General features: G+C 41.3%; 1 protein-coding gene across 6 annotated transcripts in view; it reads left to right on the top strand.

Moving 5' to 3' along the window:
* Positions 1-21,081, top strand: part of LOC140740021 (zinc finger and BTB domain-containing protein 7A-like) — a 148,839-nt gene that overhangs the window by 22,004 nt on the left and 105,754 nt on the right. Inside the window, exon 1 of one of the 6 annotated variants that reach the window (XM_073068808.1) lies at positions 16,364-16,773. The exons of the other annotated variants lie outside the window; for them this stretch is intronic. Within the exon in view, the coding sequence (XP_072924909.1) occupies positions 16,682-16,773 (92 nt within the window). The 5' untranslated portion in view covers positions 16,364-16,681. Of the gene's footprint in view, positions 1-16,363; positions 16,774-21,081 lie in introns of those variants that run through there. 6 annotated transcript variants of the gene reach the window in all.

Genomic DNA, 21,081 nt, shown 5'->3' with positions numbered 1-21,081 from the left:
GTCACCATATGATGATGTCACTGGCCTGAGTTAATTAAAGAGCTCTTATTTTACTCCAAGCAATGACTACGTAGATGTTGATCCAGAACATGCCCATTTAATTACTGCTGGAAAGTTCTTTATAGAATGACCTTCCAAATTTTTTATAGAAGACAAAAATGCCCAATGCTAACAGCAGCCATTGGTTCTCCATAAACAGTGCTGATTTTGGAACTTGATGCGGGGTAGACAAAATGAGTTACAGCTGGTTGCTGCCTAATGAAGGGTGTTCTGTGTGTGCAATACAGTTACACTTTCTATCTATTTTTAAAGAAAATTAAAAGCTGGGGACAAAAATGAACAATCTGAGCATTTGTATTCAATAAGATTCCCAATTTTAGGAATTGGATTTGTATGTGATAGAAGGTACAGTCTGCAGCTATGGTGCACGTTGGTGGGGTAATGATTACAAGGTGGTGGATAGGCTGCTAATTAAGTGGACTGTCTTTCCTGAATGGAGTACTTTGGGTACTGTTGCCTGCTGCTTCTGGTCAAATGGAAACTATTCCATTGGTTATAAGTATTTGCATATTTTAGAACCTCATTGTTACTTCTAGTGGGTAACCATATGTTGCTTTATATTTCAAGGTGCAATGAAATTCTTACCTTTGGTCTGCTCAATCAGGGCTACCCCATACCAGCTTGTAAACAGTGCTAATTTATAAGTAACTTCAAGTATAGATGTATTTCAGTTAGAAGTACTCAATTCCTGCCTTCCTTAGGAATGAATTTTGTTAAAATAGCCCTTGAGTGCTTGCCAACTGTGTGCTTATTGCAGGTTGATGAGGTTTTCTTGTAACATGTATTTGATCTACTCTGAAGTTATCGTGGTTTCAAATCAAAGTGATGAGCAGACAAGAACCTGATTTTAAAATGACTGTCATTTGGATTTTAAGCAGCCACCCATTCAATCCAATTATTCCAAGAATTTAGGCAGGATCTTGACATCACTTTATCTATATTTCAAAGTAAAGATTTTTAACACCATCTGCATTACCTACTTGTCTTCTGATGGCTATTATTTACCAAATCACTATTCTTATCAGGACTTTCTCTTTCACCTTCAGAGTAGAACACATTTTTTCATTGTAGTCTTGACAAACATTTCTTCATTTTCCTGAAAACCATTCACTGGTCTGAATGTTGACTTTAGCTTTGTTATTTCTGCAATATTCTTACCTGAACTAACACTTCAGTCTCTTCTATTTTGAAATCTTTCCCTCCATTAGAAATTGAGGCAGTCTTCTCATTCTTTATTCTGTTTCTTTAGCTATTCTGTGCTGATTTGCTCTTCCTTGCTTCATTTTGGGCCTTCTTTAAAATATAACCTAGTCCTTTTTCAATTGTAACAAAACTTGTTTTGGACCCCTGCCCTGCCCTACCTCATTAAATCCATTAACCGCCTCTCTGTAACAATGCACATGATACATTGATCCCTGCTTGTTTTTCTCTCTGCCACTATTTTGTTCTGTTCTATAAAGAGACTTGTTTATCTTTCCAACATGAAGGGTCTACACCCTGTTTAAACTGATCCTAATAGAACTATTTGTTTACTGTGTCAGCTGGGCCCACCATTATGTGACTAAGGCCAGCCTATAGCACCACAGTCTCCTAGCCTGGGCTTGATTTGGGCTGTGGTCCCATAGGTAAAGGTACATGTATGTGTCTCTCATTGACAGCCTGTCTCTGCCTCTCTTGGCACTAGATCAGCTTGTTTTTAAATAAGACACTAAGCAACTCATCATTCTCGAGAGGTAAACTATTTTTCCTATTTAGGCTGTTTACTTTATACTTGCGTGCTAACTCGGCAGGTATCCTATATAACATATTGTGCAAATCCAGCTACTGAATAGAAGGCGTCAGCTGTTGTTTAATGGCAACAGCAAGCAAGTCTTATTGAGAACAGTTTCCAATGTAGAAGAACTTAAAGTGAAACTCCGAATTTCTGCTTGTATTACTGTTATAAATTTTCTGAGGAAGTTCTGCACCTGCAGTGAATTCAAGGCAATTAATTTCTTTTCTCAGTTTCTTTTCTAGTTTCCTTTTCTAAGATCTGTATGTTTTTTATACTGTCTTTTGATTTAAAAATTAACCTTTGGTTTGTATACGGTGACTTGTATGTACTTTGATAATCTTACTGTTAACTTTGAACTTTTGAACTTTGGGGTATACTATAGGTCCTGCTGTATTTAATTTGGAACAGGTTCAGTTTAAGACTGGGGCAAGGTGGGAATTGATTAACATTCAGATTTTTGACAAGAAGATATTCTGCCCCGTGTAATTGAACGAAAGCAATGATTGAAAGATTAAACACTTGTGTTATTTTGCTCTTTTAAAAAAATCTTCCACCACCAAAGAGGAAACAGTCATGTCATGTTTAAAAATAAAACATCTTGTAGTTATTAATTCAAAGGCTAATTTATTATCAAAGCATACAACTCTGAAATTCTTCTTCTCCGGGTAGCCAAGAAAGAAGAGAAAGGCAGCACGATCATCAACCCTCAAATCCTCCCTCCCCACTCAAAAAAAAAATGAACAACAGAACAGGCACATCAACCCCCCAATTCCCTCCTTTCACACAAAAAAGAACAAAATTGAATAGGCATGTTGATTTTCCCCCCTAATCTCCCTCCCTGCACTAAAGAAATCAAGAAAGATAGGAGAAAACACATAGACGCAGACTGAAAAAAGTCTATAGTCCATGTACATATCCAAAATGCAGAAAACCTGGGTAACATTCTTCAGGCACAGTGGCAGGCTCTTCCCCCCTCCGGTAGCAGAGTGATTAAAAGGAGGGCAGCCAGCGCTCACCTTCTGCATTCGCCTCAATGTTTCAATCTCCCTCATCGCTTTAATCGGTGAAACGAAGTTGAGCATCAGCTTGCACCCCGTCCCGCAGGCTGCCCGCCACGCGGTTCAGGTACCTCTGACTCCCGGAATCCTCTCGGACACTGAAGAGCACTAGAACGCTTGAACAATCTCCAAACAGCAAATCACAAGCTCTAACAGTTCCAGAATCACATCTCAGATGAAAAACAAATGTAAAAGACATAAGAAGTGAAATATATGGTTACGTGATCAATCCAGAAGATGTCAACTGAAGGAGTGTTGTACACAAGCACTATCTTGATATTGAAGCATCAATTTCCACAGGACAGGGTGATAGGACTGGTCCCAGAAAACATTGAGGTGAGTGTATTTGTTTAATGAGGGAATGTTATTCAGACATTGGGAATCCTTGATCTTCAAAATATCATAATCATCTTGTTCTTTAAAGAGAATGAATACTGCGTACTCTGTTTATGACTGAGAATACATCCAGCTCCAGTTGTCAAAACTGACATCCAGTTCAGAACAGCGAACATCTGATCATAATTCAGGAGAAGTTTAACTAAGCTATTGCATTAAAACTACACATGCTAGGCAGCAAAATTTCCAAGTATCTAGCCATCTCAGTTCCTGTATGGGCTGAAATATTTGCCTGGATCCACCCTGCTTCATTTCTAATAGGATGCACTAGAGTAAGCTGAATTTTTTTTTTGTCCTCAGTCCCCCATGTCCATCACCAAGAAAAGGGTGAATTGCAGTACTGTAGGGCATCAGAGACCTAAGTTTTCTTCAAAGTTTTGTCCTCTCCGTAGTTAAACATGTATTGCTATTGCTTCATTGTCCTTGGGCCTGTGGCCAGGAATTCCCTATCTAATGCTATTGCAGAAGCATCAGCACAACATGTATTCTTTTATATGACATTAAACGAACTGCAAAAGCAACGAGGTCTCACTATTCTGAAGTTTTGCAAAAGGAGGGGGGGAAGGCAGTGTGATACGGAGCCATTACATTTTGGAACTGGTAGTTTTGCAATGCAAATAGGTTGTAAATTGAAATTATGTCATAGTTGTAAATTGAAAGCCCTTCCCACCATTGAGCACATCTACATGGAGTCTTGTCACAGAAAAGCAGCATCCATCATCGGGAAGCACCACCAACTAGGTCACAGCCTCTTCTCACTGCTGCTGTCAGGAAGAAGTTCAGGAGCCTCAGTACTCATGCCACCAGGTTCAGGAACAGTTATTACCCATCAACCATTATGCTCTTGAACCAGGGGAGATAACTTCACTCAACTTCACTTGCCCTAACACTGAACTGATCCCACAACCGATGGACTTGCTTTCAAGAATTCTTCATCTCACGTTCTCAATGTTTATTACTTATTTGATTATTATTATATTTTTGTTTATTTGTATTTGCACAGTTTGTCATAATTTCCCACTGGCTGTCTGCTTGCTGAGTGCAGTCTTTCATTGATTCTATTATGGCTATTGGATTTATTGATTGTGCCCACAAGAAGACAAATACGAAAGGGTTGTATATGGTGATATTCCTGTGCTTTGATAATAAGTTTGAACTTTCATAGTGTAGTTGTCCATAGGATTTCCATGGCAGGATACGGAAGTAGATTGCTAGGCCTTTTTTTTCCACGTAGATACTGCTGCTGCCAAGTTGGGACCATCTGTCTCACAGTCCAGTGCTGATGCCACTACACCAGCCAGACTCTCAGATGGTAGTTAAAAATTCCATGGCACAATTTAGAGGAAGTATAAAGTTATCTTCATAGCGAAATGCAAGACAGAAATGGGTCCTTCAACCGTACTAGTCCATGCTGATATCAGACATTAAGTTTTACACTTATCCTACCCAGCCACACTTGTTTCTTCCATATCTCTATCAATTCTCCCACATGGTCACAGGGAAAATATGCTTTCTTAGGTTTCTCGTTTGTTGAATGCCATCTGTGGCAAATCGTAATGCATCTGCTGACTCATCTATGTTGGGATGGATTTGGCATAAAACTTATGACCCTCCAAGCCCATGTGGTTCAACTGTTCACTCTGCAAGCCAGCAATGCCGATGTCAGAAACTCCACAAAACTACGTTGTCTTTGTGCTTATCACAAAGTCTGTGGCACTATATATTCTGAGCCTGCTGATCACACAGACAGCCTGCAAACTATATTTATGCCTTGTATTGGGGTTTTCTCAATATAAAAATTAAATGCCTAACTAATCAAAACTTTGAGTTCAAACAAAGCAAAACATGTTTTTTTTGGGCCTGGTTATAATGGGAGTTCAAACGGAGTTTGGCATATTCTTTGTTTGAATAAGGATTTTCATATTTAATTGCATGAACACCTTTGGCAAATTGTGATGTAAATAAAATTATTGAGCAAAGGCAAATACTGTAATCTGATCAAGTATCATTGTCAGATTCCTGATCTACTTTGACTTCTCTGATCTGAGCCATGGCAACTATGATTTCAACCTGATGCCCAAATCAGAAGAAACAGCAAAATAACTGAAGTTCTTCAAATTTAATGTAATTCCGGCTACAATTAAATCTAATTCCTATTTTGTCCTCTTTCACCATGGCCAAATAGCTTCCAACATTAGCTATTTGCATCTTTGAATGAGTAACCCCTTCAGGCAAAATATGAGCAGGACAGAAGGTGAAGAAATGACAATAGAAGATGTGCTAAAATTAGACCTGCAGTTTTGCTTCCCATGGATTGCTCTTGGAGTAGAAGATTAGAATGATGAGTTAGCAGTTACCCTTCTGGGCAAAGGTCTTGCATAATGATTCAAATCAGACTAGAGCAGGTACAGAGTTTAAGTTCAGTTAAGTTTCAAGGATCATTTTATTGTCAATTATTATGTGTATACAATAAGTTAATTTATTGTATGTACATACAACTCTGATATTTGTCTTCTCCAGATAGCCATGAAATACTCTTGGAAAAGGTAAAAGAAGAAAAACTCACTGACCGCACAATCCCTGACCCCCTCCTGCCACAGAAACAAAACAGCAACAATAACAATCCCTGACCCCCTCACTCACAGCAAAAGAATGACAGGGACAATTCAACACATCCCCAGCCCCTCCCCCACAGGATAAAACAGCGATCAACCCCCCCCTCAAAAAACAACAGCGATAATAGCATCAAAGCCCCCCTAACCCCCTGCCTCACCCACACACAGAGCTTGCAGATTACCCACTCGCCAATTGGCCACAAGAAAAACTGAAACAGACCTACCGTAGATTCCGGATTTTAAGCCGCTACTTTTTTCCCACATTTTGAACAGCTTTGAACTTTGCGGCCTTTAATACGGAGCGGCTAATGCATTATTTTTTTTCATGCCGCCTCGTAAACATTTTGCCTCGTAACAGTAGACCAATAAAATTGATGAGTAGTTCACAGAGGTCCAATGAAATTGTACGATAAATCAAGCGCACTTTCACAATTAAATTATTGTAAATCAGTCATTTGTACTTGCCCTCATCAACATGGAAAACACTCGAAGAAAAGCATTGTGCTGCCTTTATGGCAGTTATTTAGTTTATAATATTTTCGCTTAGTAATTCATTTTCTAGTTAAAGTTAGAAGAGTTTTAACTATATTTGTTTTCTGTACTACATCGCGGGATGCTATGACGTCACACCCGGTTTCGCCGCGTCTTGTGGGAAAAATGCCGTTTGCGATAAACGGCATTACGCGAGCGGCTTTGGATCTGAGCGAACGCTGCTTTTAAGTTAAAGGCGATCAATAACTTTTCCTGGTAGGCTGCAGTATATATATTTTTTACCAGTCGTTAGGAGATATTGGAATGTTGTTCAGTAAAGAAGTATACGCAACGTATATTTAAAAGTAGCCGCGTTACGGGCACGGTTCGAAAAAAAGCATTTGCAATATGTATTTGTTTTTGTTACTATATGGATTTAATTAAAAGTTAAAAAATCCTCACGTGTAATATCTTTCTGTGTAAATATCTCATATTACAACGTGGGACACCTGCGGCTGAAAATCCGGTGCGGCCTAAAATCCGGTGCGGCCTTTACAAGTAAAAAATTGATTTTATTTCTAAAATTAGAGCCAGCAGCTTTTAATCAGGTGCGCTCTGTAGTCCGGAATCTACGGTATATAAAGTACAGTCCAGTCACACAAATCTCAGAAAATTAAACAGTCCTTCCGTGACTCAGAACTTGCACCCAGTCCGAATGATGGCCCCCCCCCCCCCCCTTGGGAGCTGACCCTCTGGCCCCCTTTGAGAGTGATTGCTGACCGGGTTGAAATGCCTTCACCTCGATACATTAACTTTTCTTGCCACTTCGAGATGGAGTTATTTATGACCCCGTGTCCCGTCTTTGGTTTTTTTCCATGGGTCAACTTGTGCTCCAGGTCCCTTTCGGGTTCTTGTCTCTGATTTCCATGAGGCAGCTCTCCGGACACAGCAGAGTGCTGCATCCTTTGATCGAGATCACTGACACCAACAGTTTCCATAACAAACAATACAAAAAGAACAAGTAAAGGTGCAGAAAAAGTGAAATAATTAAAAAGCTTTGCTATCTGGCAGATGTCACCCAGGGAATTGTTTGCTGGCACCATCTTGACCGGAAGTTGATTATAGTATCTGGAATTTCTAATGGAATTATCTGAAATTTATAAAACCTAATTACCATCTTTCATGGAAAACAAAACTGCAGATGTTGGGATCTTGGCAGTGGGGGGGGGGTGAATAGAGAAATGTTGATCAAACAGCATCTTTGGTAGGAGAAAGTAGTTAATATTTTGGGTCTGGGGCACTTTCTCACTTAACCATTTACCATGCTCCCTTGGTGATCAGACAGTGTTTCTCCATATTAGACAGCATCTGGAAACAATGGCACAAGATGGGTGGAACACTTCAATGCAAAGTGTTCACTATTCTGCTCACAGGCCTGTCAGTTTACACTTCATCAAGTAAAATGTGGTTCTCCTTCACCCCAACAGCAAAAAATATTGTTATATCCTTTGTCCTATGTTACAGTCTGATCTAGACTAGACTGCTTTTTACAGTTCCACAAGGACCTGATATCTTTCCAACCTTATTCCCCACCTTCTGGTGTTTGCAACTGAAGATAGAACTCCAGCTTTCCTTTCTCCCCCTTCTTACATTCCTTCATCTTTCTCAGGGTGCTCGGTGTTTGAGCTGCAGAACAATATATTTAACAGGAGCCTTATCTCAGATTAGCTGCAACATGAAAAATTATCTTGACTAAGAGGGGTGGCCATGGCAGTTTTAGGTGATGGCTTTCTGTAATGCTAATTTGCTTTTCTTTTGAATGCAATTATCAAGACTAATGAAGTGTTGGTCTTTATCAAAGGGCTAAAGTATAAGATTATATCACAGCTGTATAAATTTGCATAGTGGTTAGCGCAATGTTTTACCCTACCAGTAACCTAAATTCAATTCCCACTGCTGTCTGTAAGGAGCCTGTACGTTCTCCCCGTGACAGTGTGGATATCCTTCAGGTGCTCCCCACACAGTTCAAAGCCCTGCTGGTTGGTAGGTTAATTGGTCATTATAAATTTCCTGTGATTAGGCTATGGTTAAATCGGGGGTTGCTAAGCGACATGCTTGGAAGGGCCTGCTCTGCGCTGTATCTCAATAGATAAATAAAATTCCACTTGGACTCCATCTATTAACGGCTCTGGACCACACACTTCACAAAAGATATATTGGCCTTGGAGAGGGTGCAGACTCACCAGAATAGTACCAGGACACCAAGGGGTAAATGATGATGATGGGTTACTTAAACTATACTTGAGTAAAGGGTTAACTAAGTGAAGTGTTTAAAATAAATTCAATGACTTGTTATTCCAGATGATAGGAAACTATTTCTTCTGATGGCATTGTCTAGAACATGAAGAAGAATTTAAAAATCAAAACTGGTGAATGATGGAATGGTAGAAATGTGCACTACAGGGGGCCATTTGATCCATCGCGTCTCTACCAGCAAGATAAGAGCCATGGAGACTAATCCCACTCTTTGGCTCCAGATTTCATGTTTATTATACAATACTTTTCAAATTCTTCTGTGTGTGCTTGTTCTTAAGACTGAATGATAGAAATTGTATAAATTGGATTTTTTTTTAAAAAAGTATCCTAACACCTCTCACCCTGTACCTTAAATTTGTTCCATATTGTTTTTAACTTTGCTGCTAAGGAAAATAGATCCTTCCTTTTCACTTTGACTAGCCTCTCATAATATTATACCTATCAATTAAATTTCCTCTCAGACTCCTCTGTTCCAACAACAACGCCAGCCTAGTTAATCCTACCACATAACCAAACTTCTGCCTTGACAACCTCATTGTTAATTTTCTCTGAACCCTTTCTAGTGCTGTAATGTACTCTATTATGACTGAACTATTGTTTCAAACTGTTCCTGACCTTCCTGCTCTTGTATTTAGACTTGAGCAGTAGAGGAAAGTATTCTTTGTGACTTAACTGTGTTCAAGGACACTTCAGAGTAGAGGGAATCTGGAACACTGTCAAGCTATTGAAACCAGTTGGAAATGTTTTAAACAATGATATGTGTTATTGTTAAGTGGGGGTCTCTGGAACCTGGGCTAGTGGCCGAAATTTAAGATGGAGGTAAACAGTGATCTATTTGAACTTCCTCAAGACACTGATTAGCCTATTTCATTTTAAAACATACAGTATTCATCTGCCCCCTTTTCTCATCACATCTGTCCTTAAGTTAGTGGGGTGCGAGGGTCAATTGTATGGCCACTCACTGGCCTCTCGAGTGGTTGTTCTTTCAGCCTGGAGGTATTCAGTTATTAGGGAGAGCAACGTAGCCAAAATCTGAAGAAATTCCCACTCCCTACTTTTTGCTTAAGCTCTGAAGTGTCATCTTTCTACCCCCCCCCCCCGCCCCTCCATAGCATGTACAACTAGACTCGAGGTCATCTAACTGCGAAATAGAACTCTTCAGTGGGTTCCCCAATATGACATTTGACTTCACAGTCCACCTCATCTTGCTCCTTAATGCCTATCTGCACTGCACTTTCGCTGGAGCTCTTACATTTTATTCTGCATTCTATTATTGTTTTACATTGTTCTACCCCAATGCACTATTTAATGAAATGGTTTATATAAACCGTATGTAAGAAGAGCTTTGCATGGAACCTTGGTACATGTGACAATAATTTTCTAATTGGAATTGTTCAATTCTCTTTAGTAAACTATTATAATATTTGGTTCGACCACCCTTTTTAGACCATGCATTCCAGTTCATAATTACCAAGTAAGGTGTCTTTTTTTTCTAATTTTCTGCCTATTCTTAGCAATCTGTGGTTATTAATTGTTCTGCCACCAGAACACAAAACCTTTCAATCTTGTTCGCCTCTATCCATTACATTCTCTGCAGTAATCTTTTCTGCAGGGAGAATTTCTGGTCCCGCTAGTCAATGAAATCCCTCAACCCTCATGTCCTTCTGGTAAATCTCTTCCATCCTTTTCTAAAGCATTGACATGTTTTCTAGCATGGCGACAGGGGTAAACAAAAACTATTATAATTTAATTGCCTTTTAACAGTTCTCTGGATATACTTGCATCTTTTAAAAAAAAATGTTTGGAAGCCCATCGTAGGGTTTCTCAGAACTGAAACCCTTTTCAAGTTTTATTATTTATCTTTTCTGACAAAATAAATGAGTTTACACTTCTCAGCCACATACACTTGGCAATTGTGCCTCAGAGTTGAGATATGTCTCCATGTTGAAAGGATTGAAAACACAAAGTACACTGCAGATGCTGTGGTTAAATCAACACATACAAACAAGCTGGATGAACTCAGCAGGTCGGGCAGCATCCGTTGAAACGAGCAGTCAATGTTTCGGGCCGAGACCATTTGTCAGGACTGAAAAAGGAGGGGGCAGGGGTCCCATAAAGAAGGTGGGGGGAGGGTGGAAAACCAATCAGAGGAAAGATCAAGGGGTGGGGGAGAGGAAGCAGGGAGGGGATAGGCAGGAGAGGTGAAGAAGGAATGTAAGGGGAAAGCACCATGGGTAGTAGAAGAAGGCGGAGTCATGAGAGAGGTGATAGGCAGCTAGAAGAGGAGACAGAGTGAAGGTGGGATGGGGGAAGGGAGGGGGAGGGAATTACTGGAAGTTGGAGAATTTGATGTTCATACCAAGGGGCTAGAGACTACCCAGACGGTATATGAGGTGTTGCTCCTCCAACCTGAGTTTGGCCTCATCATGGCAGTAGAGAAGGCCATGTATGGAAAGGATTGAATTTGGTGTATGGAAAGGATTAATGTGACGGTAATTGCTAAAAGAAGCTTTTTCAAACCCTAATGATTTCTTATACTTGTATTAAATGTTTTGTTCTCTCTAAAGCTACATCGCCACCAGCCCAGTCCTCAGGTGCTGAAAGCTATGTCTGTGCTGATTTAAACATCATCAGTTCTTAAGAGCCAGCTTCTGATTTCCACCTTCTACCAGGTATGGTTGCTGCCTGACAGAGCTGGCTGTGAGACACAGGTGAGGAAATCACCCAAAAGCTGGTGGTGGAGGAAATCCTGACATCCGGAGAAAGAAAATAACTTCCAAACATCACATTATCTGTTGGATCGCAGATGTCTGAGCCAGTGACAGTGTGCATCGCACTTCTGTAACCAGTGGCCAGATTCTTGCAGATCCCTTTCAGAAAACCATTGCCTGTTCCCCAATGGTTGGAGTGCCCTCAGGGAGGAATTACACTGTCAGTGTAAGTTGACCTCACTTATCTTCAGCAGACCTGTGGTGGGTCCAACCTGAGAATTAGTGGTGACAAAGACTTTGAATTGCATCTGTCAATGTCAGTGCCCCAATGGAAGCCATAACCTGTATCCCCAAAATATAAAGAGTGCCTGGGACAGAAGTGTACATCACCTCTGGATATTCCAGCTCTGCGCAATCTCCAGTGGAATGAGTGAGGAGAACTCCTGTGCATTTGATCCAAAGCACCAGTTATCTTCCAGTGTATCCCCACTAATCATATTCTGAATGCTTCCCTGTCATGGTCGCAATCTGATTCCTCTTTGGCAGTACTGTTGTGTGGAGTTGCCCTCCACCAAGCTGGCTAAGGAGACTTCATTGTCAAGTCAAGTCAACTTTTATTGTCATTTTGACCATAACTGCTGGTACAGTACATAGTAAAAATGAGACAACATTTTCCAGGGCCATGGTGTTACTTGACACAGTACAAAAACTAGTCTAAACTACTTTTTTTAAAAAAAAAACAACACAGAGAAAGCTACACTAGACTACAGACCTACACTGGACTGCGTAAAGTGCACAAAAATAGTGCGGGCATTACAATAAATAATAAACAGGACAATAGGGCAAGGTGTCAGTCCAGGCTCTGGGTATTGAGGAGTCTGATAGCTTCGGGGAAGAAACTGTTACATAGTCCGGTCGTGAGAGCCCGAATGCTTCAGATCCTTTTCCCAGATGGCAGGAGGGGGAAGAGATTGTATGAGGGGTGCATGGGGTCCTTCATAATGCTGTTTCCTTTGCGGATGCAGCGTATAGTGTAAATATCTGTGATGGCAGAAAGAGAGACCCCGATGATCTTCTCAGCTGACCTCACTATCCGCTGCAGGGTCTTGCGATCCGAGATGGTGCAATTTCCAAACCAGGCAGTGATGCAGCTGCTCAGGATGCTCTCAATACAACCCCTGTAGAATGTGGTGAGGATTGGGGGGTGGGAGATGGACTTTCTTTAGCCTTTGCAGAAAGTAGAGATGCTGCTGGGCTTTCTTTGCTCTGGAGCTGGTGTTGAGGGACCAGGTGAGATTCTCCGCCAGGTGAACACCAAGAAATTTGGTGCTGTTAACGATCTCTACCGAGGAGCCGTTGATGTTCAGCGGGGAGTGGTCGCTCCATGCCCTCCTGAAGTCAACAACCATCTCTTTTGTTTTGTTCACATTAAGAGACAGGTTGTTGAATCTGCACCAGTCTGTTAGCCGCTGTACCTCCTCACTGTAAGGTGACTCGTCGTTCTTGTTGATGAGACCCACCATGGTCGTGTCATCGGCGAACTTGATGATGTGGTTCGAGCTGTGTGTTGCAGCACAGTCGTGGGTCAGCAGAGTGAACAGCAGTGGACTGAGCACACAGCCCTGGGGGACCCCTGTGCTCAGTGTGATGTTGTTGGAGATGCTACTCCCGATCCGGACTGACTGAGGTCTCCCAGTCAGGAAGTCTACGATCCAGTTGCAGAGGGAGGTGTTCAGGCCCAGTAGGCTCAGCTTTCCAATCAGTTTCTGAGGGATGATTGTGTTGAATGCTGAACTGAAGTCTCTGAACAGCATCCGAATGTATGTGTCTTTTTTGTCCGGGTGGAGGGTGGTGGCAATGATGTCATCTGTTGAGCATTTGGGACGGTACACAAACTGTAGGGGGTCCAGTGAGGGGGGCAGTAGGGTCTTGATATGCCTCATGATAAGCCTCTCGAAACACTTCATGATGATGGATGAGAGTGCAACGGGACAGTAGTCATTTAGGCAGGACACTGAAGACTTCTTCGGCACGGGGACGATGGTGGCGGCCTTGAAGCACGTTGGAACGGTGGCGCTGCTCAGGGAGATGTTGAAGATGTCAGTGAGAACATCTGCCAGCTGGTCTGCACATCCTCTGAGCACTCTGCCAAGAATATTGTCTGGTCCAGCAGCCTTCCGTGGGTTGACCCTGCACAGGGTTCTTCTCACATCATTGTACTCTCACCTGACCGCAGTCTATGAGTATCAAATGTTGGCTCTTTGCAACAGTTTTCCCTCCATTCTCCCTTATGCACCTGAAGCAGTAGAGATTGACTCAATGTCAGAGTGTCATGTGGTCATTGTGTTAGTCACTGGCTAACATTCAAGTGAATGACTCCTCCTACAGTATCTGTGTCTGGACTAGCTTCAGTTGCAGAGATACAGATGCAGACAATATAATTCCAAAGCTGCATGCATGAGTCTTTGTGGAAATTGGTCAGCACACATGCTGAATCTGTAAAGAGGGCAGTGATGTGGGAAGTCTATGAACTAATTGTCTACTAATTGTCACTAAGGTGTTGTACCTTCTCTAATTCCTGGGCATGAGGTTTGGCTGTGTCAGTGCCCATTAGGCTGGTGGGTGTCTAGTCAGCCAGAATTGCTCGTTGGACTTGAGGCCTGAGATTCCTCTCAGGAGAAGATCTCCCAGAACGTGAGCTTATTATGCCTTTCCGTGACCTGCCATTGTGGTTTTTGTATGGGCTGCTTCTGCACACCTTACACTTCCTTGCCTTCATCTGCCGACCAAACAATCTGTTTTACCGTCCGGCTGCAGGAGAGGTTCCTAGTGGAAGTCTATTTACGCAGCAGTCTTTCCCTGTACATTGCTGGGGTGCAAGGTATTGCATAGTACAATGCACCGGTTTTTAAGCAGGTTCACTGACACCCCGTCCACCTGTCCATTCTGTGACCGAGAGGAGTCTGTGTACTACGCTTGTATGGAGTGTGAGGGGGTGTAGCACCTGTTTGAGTATCTACTGGTGGGCTTGCTGCTGGGCCTGGCACAGTTGGCCATTCATGGTTCCAGGTGACGGACAGTCAAGGCTTCTGCCCACGCCAACTGTCTGCCCCTCTTCCGGGGATACGTTCATACCCACCTGTCCTTGGAGAGGGACCATGCAGTCACCATGAATACAGTGGGGGGGGGGGGTTCCAGGAATGGTGCCCCCCCAAGGGAATGGACTGTTTTATAGAACAGTAATAATCATATTTTAACTTGAATTTGTTCAGTGTCTTGCTACTTCATTAGCATTAAAGAATGTGGAGTGAATCTAACATATTATTGTTCCATCATCCCACCTCTCAAACCCAGGAATGTTGCACAGAATGGCCAAGGAGAATTAGAAGTGTGCTGGTTTCAACACGGTTTGAAACAGACCACCAATTCATTGGCCAATTTTGCAGTACGTACTGAGCAACACAAATGTTACATCCGCTGGGTTTAATGCAATGTGAATGTAATGCAAAGACCTCGTTTGTTCTGTTACTCATTATAAAGAGTTTAGGAATCCTTCTTTATTGAAAGAAGATTGTACCATGGCAGCTTGTGAACAAGTTATGTTTGTTTAATAGTTTTGGAACTATATTTTTGAAAAGTTAAAAAATATATATCCTTATAAAATATCAGGATGTTATGAGCTTTACAGCCAATGAAATATTAAGGTGTAATCACTCGCAGTATAAGAAACATTCCAGTCTCTTTATTTACAAAGAGTAATATGCTAATATTCCCAGCTAATCAATTGCAGTGATTGAACAATTGGAAAAAAACATTTGAGAACTCTACTCCTTTGTCAAAATGCACCATTGAACTATTGCATCCACCTCAGACAGCAGATAGGCTCTCAGTTTAATGCTTCATCACTTTCCAAAGGTTCCAAACTCCCAGTGTTTAACTGGAGAATCAGTTTAGGTTATGCATTACTTCTCTGTGAACTAAAGCTATTACTACTGTACTGCAGTTTTAATCTTGTTATCTTGCATTGTGCTCTGGATTAGGATGATACTATTATATTGGGTGAGACTTTGTGGAGAAATGCAACAAAATTACAAACTGATCATTTATAACCGAGTAGTCCCCCTGACAGGGTATTGTATATAAACTGAGCATTGCTTAGTGTTGCTTTGAAGATATCAAACATCCACTCTGATCCCAGTAGAAGGGAAGGGGGGGGGGGGGGGTGGTGAAGGAGGTGTATTGGATGAAGTAGAAGAAAAGGTATTCTCCCCTAGTGCTTGAGCATTTAAAGGGCTGTCAATGCAGGAAACAATTTGTGGAATATGAAGCTGCTGTTGCTAAAGGAGGAACTATAACGCAGTCTCCATGCAGCATGCAACTGATAATGTGGTTCCTTAGTTCTCCAAGCAGGCTAATCCAGGAACTGCGCTTGCCAGCAAAGTCTTCACTGCGCTGATACTTCTCCTTTAAAAAGTGGGGGCGGCTGGAAAAAAACAGTTGAGCTTTCTCGCACTTTAACCACAGTGGTGAGGGAATCGCAGGGAGGGGCTAAATTAAACGGCTTGTATACTCTGGTTTATGTTTGGACATGAGCCCACCCTACTTGTTGATCAGAAATTATTTGAAGCCCGGAATATTGGGTCCCAGTATCCAGACAAATCTGGTGACATATTTGATCATCTTTCTGCTTCAGGCCATGTTGTAACTATAGCAATGTTTCTGGATGATTTCGGACCAGCCCACCAATCAATAACAGCCCTGGCAGCCAGCAGCAAGCTAGTGCTTGCCACTTTAACCCATGGTGCAATTTTTGAGCAAAGTCTCTGCCTTCCCACAACTGTGTACAAGATTGCCTACTTTTTTAAAAAAAAAGCTACAATAGGGACAGAATGGGGCTCTTTACGTTTTTTTTAGAAAACTGTTTTGGATGTCAGCATGGAATTGTAGTTTCGTTGTCTTTTTTTTAAACACTGAAAGAAAAGACTTCCTTGTGCTAAAGGGTGTTTCTGTGTGTTTGCATGGGAGGAGTCACTGAGCCCTCGTCAGTAAAAGAATTCTAAATTAACCCCAGTGGAGATACAATCATTAACACGCAAGGTGCTGGCAGGGAGGAGTTATTGAACCTTGTAGTGCAAGGAACCTGAACTGGCACCAGGAAAGGTTCTTCTCTTCCTTGTGCCTGAGGAGTTTTGTGATGTTTTTGGTTAACGTCAATTTGCGTCTGTTATATTAGCTTCCTCGCACTGTCAGGTACAATTAAACTCCTCCGGTTGGCGCACAATGATGTCTTCATCCATGTTGTTGAAACAAAAATATTACAAAAAGAACAACTGCAAAAACCAGCAGGGAAAGCGAAATGTCAGTCATAAAATGTGAGTAGTTTTGTCTTTACGTTTTGTTTGCTCTCAAATGTTACTTCCTTCTCCAGTCGTATCAGGTGACCTGGTCGAGACAGTTTCTCAGTCTTGCTCTCGAATCGGCCAAGAATAGATCTGCAAGTTGTGGTGTGACTTGGCATTTCTGTTCTTTCTCTCTCAGCTGCCTCTGCCTGAAGGAGTTTCCAGTCTCTGGTCCCTCTGCTGAACTTGTTGAGCTGTTCTCCTTCAATCCTACCCATTTCTCCTTATTCTATAGTCATGGCTGTTTCAAAACCTTTATGGCCACTGTTAACCAGCTTTTGTTTAAGGAGTTGTGGTTGTGCATATTTAAATAGCAGGTAGTAGACTGTTTTGTAATTGATGTTGGATATTGCACAAGATCTTGGGTTGCAAAAATCCATTAATTTCTTGGAGTGTATTGTAGGGTTCTGCATACCTTGGGCTGAAACAAAAAATTCTATTCTGACATCATAAAACATAATGTCAAACTTACCCAGTTATTTAGAGAAATATTCTTGTGTTGCTTTTGCTTACTTCATATTGGCTTTTATATCAAAGGGGAAAGAACCAATGGCCACAATGTTTTATTGACACTTTAATCCTGTTTCTACACGGAACACTGACCTTACTGGCAGTGTGACAGTGGTTTCGGTGAGTGTGTTTGGCACTAGTGTGTTTCATCTGAAGTTTAAAGTAAATTGTCATTGAAACAACGGAGATTCAGTGAACAAATGTTGTGGAACTAAGCCAAACAGATGTAATTGAAGAGGAGAAATTAGCTAGGATTCCCTCTTGATTGTTATTTGCCTACTTTAGCATTGGGTGTAGGCATCTCTTTAATGCCTCTGCTTAATGATGGACATTGGCTACCTTGGTTCTAGAGCATGGATCATTCCAATGAAAATGGTTCAAAGTTGTTAATATTGCACAGTACAATTGAGAAGCCATGTTAACTACAGTACGGGCTCCTAACTTTCCTTTCACTCCCCCACACAGATAATTTGACTACACCAGCCTGTTGAAACCAGGAACTTCATCTGCCAAAAAAACCTGTAACACACCCTTTTACAGAGTGAACACAGCAACCACCACTTAATGCAAAAGACCCAAGTAGAAATGACAAGTTAAATATAGAGAAGGCATGGCAAAGAATAAGTGTATGAATTAAAAGCAATGTGGCTGGTTGGGTGGGGTTCCAGATACTAAAGGGTGATACTATTGACACGCAATGCTGAATTATGGCATATTGCAACATGGGTGCATTTGCACTCTTTTGTGTTATCAACTCATTATTAACACAGTGTACTTTATCCCTTGACATATTCCTCAAAGAGCATTGCTTGTAAATTGAGTCAGACTGCCATGTTATTACGAAGGGTCTTGGCTTGGAATATCGACTTTTTATTCCTCTGCATAGTTACTGTGTAACCTGTTGGGTTCCTCCAGCATTTTGTGTGTTAGTCATGTTGTTTTGTTTTTGTAGCATTCAGACTTGCCTTGCATGACAATCTTTTCTCTCTCCAGGGACTGTCTGCCAGATGTGAGTGATCATCTCACTGTATGAGTCTGTTCATCTCAAACTGTAGCTAGATTTTAAGGTGGTAAATCAATGATATTTACTTTATCAATATCACCAAACTTTCCACAATGAATTAGAACTTCAGGGCAGTCACCATGGTGATGTTGTTACCTTTGCAGTTAATTTGCACACTGCTCTTTGTGATTTTTTTTATATAAATGAGGAAGTGGAAGGATGAGTTAGTAAGCTTGCAGATTACACAAAGGTTGGTTGGTGGTGGTGTGAACATCGTAGCTACCATAGAGCATTGATAGGATGCAGAGCTGGGTGGAGAAGTACAGAGATCAGACAGAGACCGATCCAGAAAAGTGTCAAGTGATACACTTCAGAGGGTTGAATGTGAAGACAGAGTGCAGGATTAATGGCAGGATTTTTAGTAGTGTGAGGATCTTAGGGCCCACAAAGGGCCTGTACAGTGCTTTGCAGTTCTGTGTTCGATGTGTCAATTGTGGAATAAACATTTGACAGTACTTTTAAAAAGAAAACCTTCCCTGTCCTTCTCTATATCATACCTTTGGGATATTTTACATCTGCAAGAGAGAGCACACTTGTCCTTCCAAATGATCATTTCTGAAAGGCAATGTGACACTCCTTCAGTGTTGTACTGAAAATGTCAGCCTAGATTACACACTCAAATCTCAAGTGACTGGACCCAACTACCTTTTGAACATGGAGATGATGGCCTCCACTGAATTGCAGCTGACCTGTCAGAATTTTATTCTTATTTTGGTTCCATGAGCTTCTCTTGTTTGCTGGGGATCTGTTTGGAGAACAAAAATGTTGTTTAATATTACTACATTTATAGCCCAGATCAGTTCTGCACTAATCCAGCATCCTTCTGGACCATCTATACCTCAATAGTTCCCATTTGTCTCCTTTATTAACAGGTACTTGGTAAGATAAGAGGAGCTTATCTGCTCTTAAAAGTAATTGGGAATTAGAAACTGGCAGTAGCAGGAGACACCATCTGATGTAACTTGTACATGTTTTCAACGTTATGTTACCTGATGTGCCCTTCCAGACTCTCAAGCAAAAAGTATTAGTGGCCCATTTCCATAGCAGCTACCATATCAACATTTTGAATGACTAATCTTCGACAGTTTTATTTCAGTCTTATGAACCTATTTGTCTTTGACTTGGCTCCATTTGCTTTTTACACAATTTGCATTTTATTTCATTTTCAAGATTTCCACACCCACCCTGTCCTCCAACTTGCTGAGTACTGGCAGCTCCTAACCTTGTGCTGCCCTTTAAGTGCATGTACATCTCATCTTCACCTATTAAATCAATGCTATGGCATTCGTGCCAGAAAATCATTGTTGGGATGTGGCAAGACTAGCATATATTTTTATCCTTAGTTGTCCTCAAGAAGGTGGTGGTTGGTGAGCCATCTTTTCAAACCACATAATAGGTGGGAACCCTAGAGCAGTTCCATCCAATCTGAGTGGCTTGTTAGAATATTCAGTATATCTGGCCTTGGAGTCCTGGAGAGATGCATCACAGAGACAGAGCCTTCAGCCTACTGAGTCCATACCAACAATCAAACTGCAACCTGCACTAATCCTAAATTATTTTTTTTTTGTTCTCCTCATACACTCATCAGCTCCCCACGGATTGTCTCACTTGACCTCACACTAGGTACAATTTACAATGCACAGTTAACCTATTGACATCCAGAGGAAACCCACGGGGTCATAGAGAAAGTGCAAACTACATACAGACAGTGTTGGGTCTTTAGTGCTGAGCCAGCAACTATTCTTGAGCTGTCCATGTATGAAAGAGCCCATTTTAATGTGGACATGGATCTGTATATGAGCCAAACTGAATAAGAACTTCCATTAAGATTGTCCCATTTGGAATTATTTTTCACAACAATCCACCATTTTCGAAACCCCTTTATTAATACAGATCTTCTAATTCTAGACACTTTAAACCAAACTTGCAAATTTCACCATTCAATTTGCGCTTCCGTTGTCTGGATTACTAGTCCAAGCATCTTTTTTTAAACTTTGAACATATAGTTTACTAAATTTATTATCAAAGTACATGTATGTCACTGTATACAACCCTGCGAGTCATTTTCTTGTGGACGTACTCAATAAATCCTTAGAATAATGACCATAACAGATCACACCATCTTCGGTGTTCAACCAGTGTGCAAAAAAACAGCAAACTGCAAATCCAAAAAGAAGTAAATGATAATAATAAATAAATAAGCGATAATTATCGAGAACCTGAGATGAAGAGTTCCTGAAAGAGTCCATTAGTTGTGGGAACATTTCAATGATGGGGTGAGTGAAGTTGGTTCAAGAGGCTGATGGTTGGGGGGTAATGACTGTTCCTGAACCTGGTGGAAAGAGTCCTGAGGCTCCTGTTCCTTCTTCCTGATGGCAGCTGTAAAAAGCCAGCATGTCCTGGATGGTGGGGATCCCTAATGGGTGCTGCTTTCCTGCTACAACATTTTGTGTAGATGTGCTCAGTGCTAGGGAGAACTTTACCATGCATAGTTTGACAGAAAGATTTCTGATTGAAAGCAGATACATTGCCTATTATTCTACACTCCTTTAAGGTACAGAGGCAGTAAAGATTCAAAGCACAAATCAATAACCACACGCTTGCATTTGCCTTTGTTCATGATAGTCTTCGGATGTCATTTACTTCATTGAATTCCCTGCTGTTATCTGGTACGTTCCGCCCAGTGGACTCCACAATACAAGGGGTGC

The sequence above is a fragment of the Hemitrygon akajei genome, chromosome 16, assembly GCF_048418815.1.
Source record: "Hemitrygon akajei chromosome 16, sHemAka1.3, whole genome shotgun sequence".
NCBI classification, from domain to species: domain Eukaryota; kingdom Metazoa; phylum Chordata; class Chondrichthyes; order Myliobatiformes; family Dasyatidae; genus Hemitrygon; species Hemitrygon akajei.
This window is presented reverse-complemented; position numbering and strand designations above follow the sequence as displayed.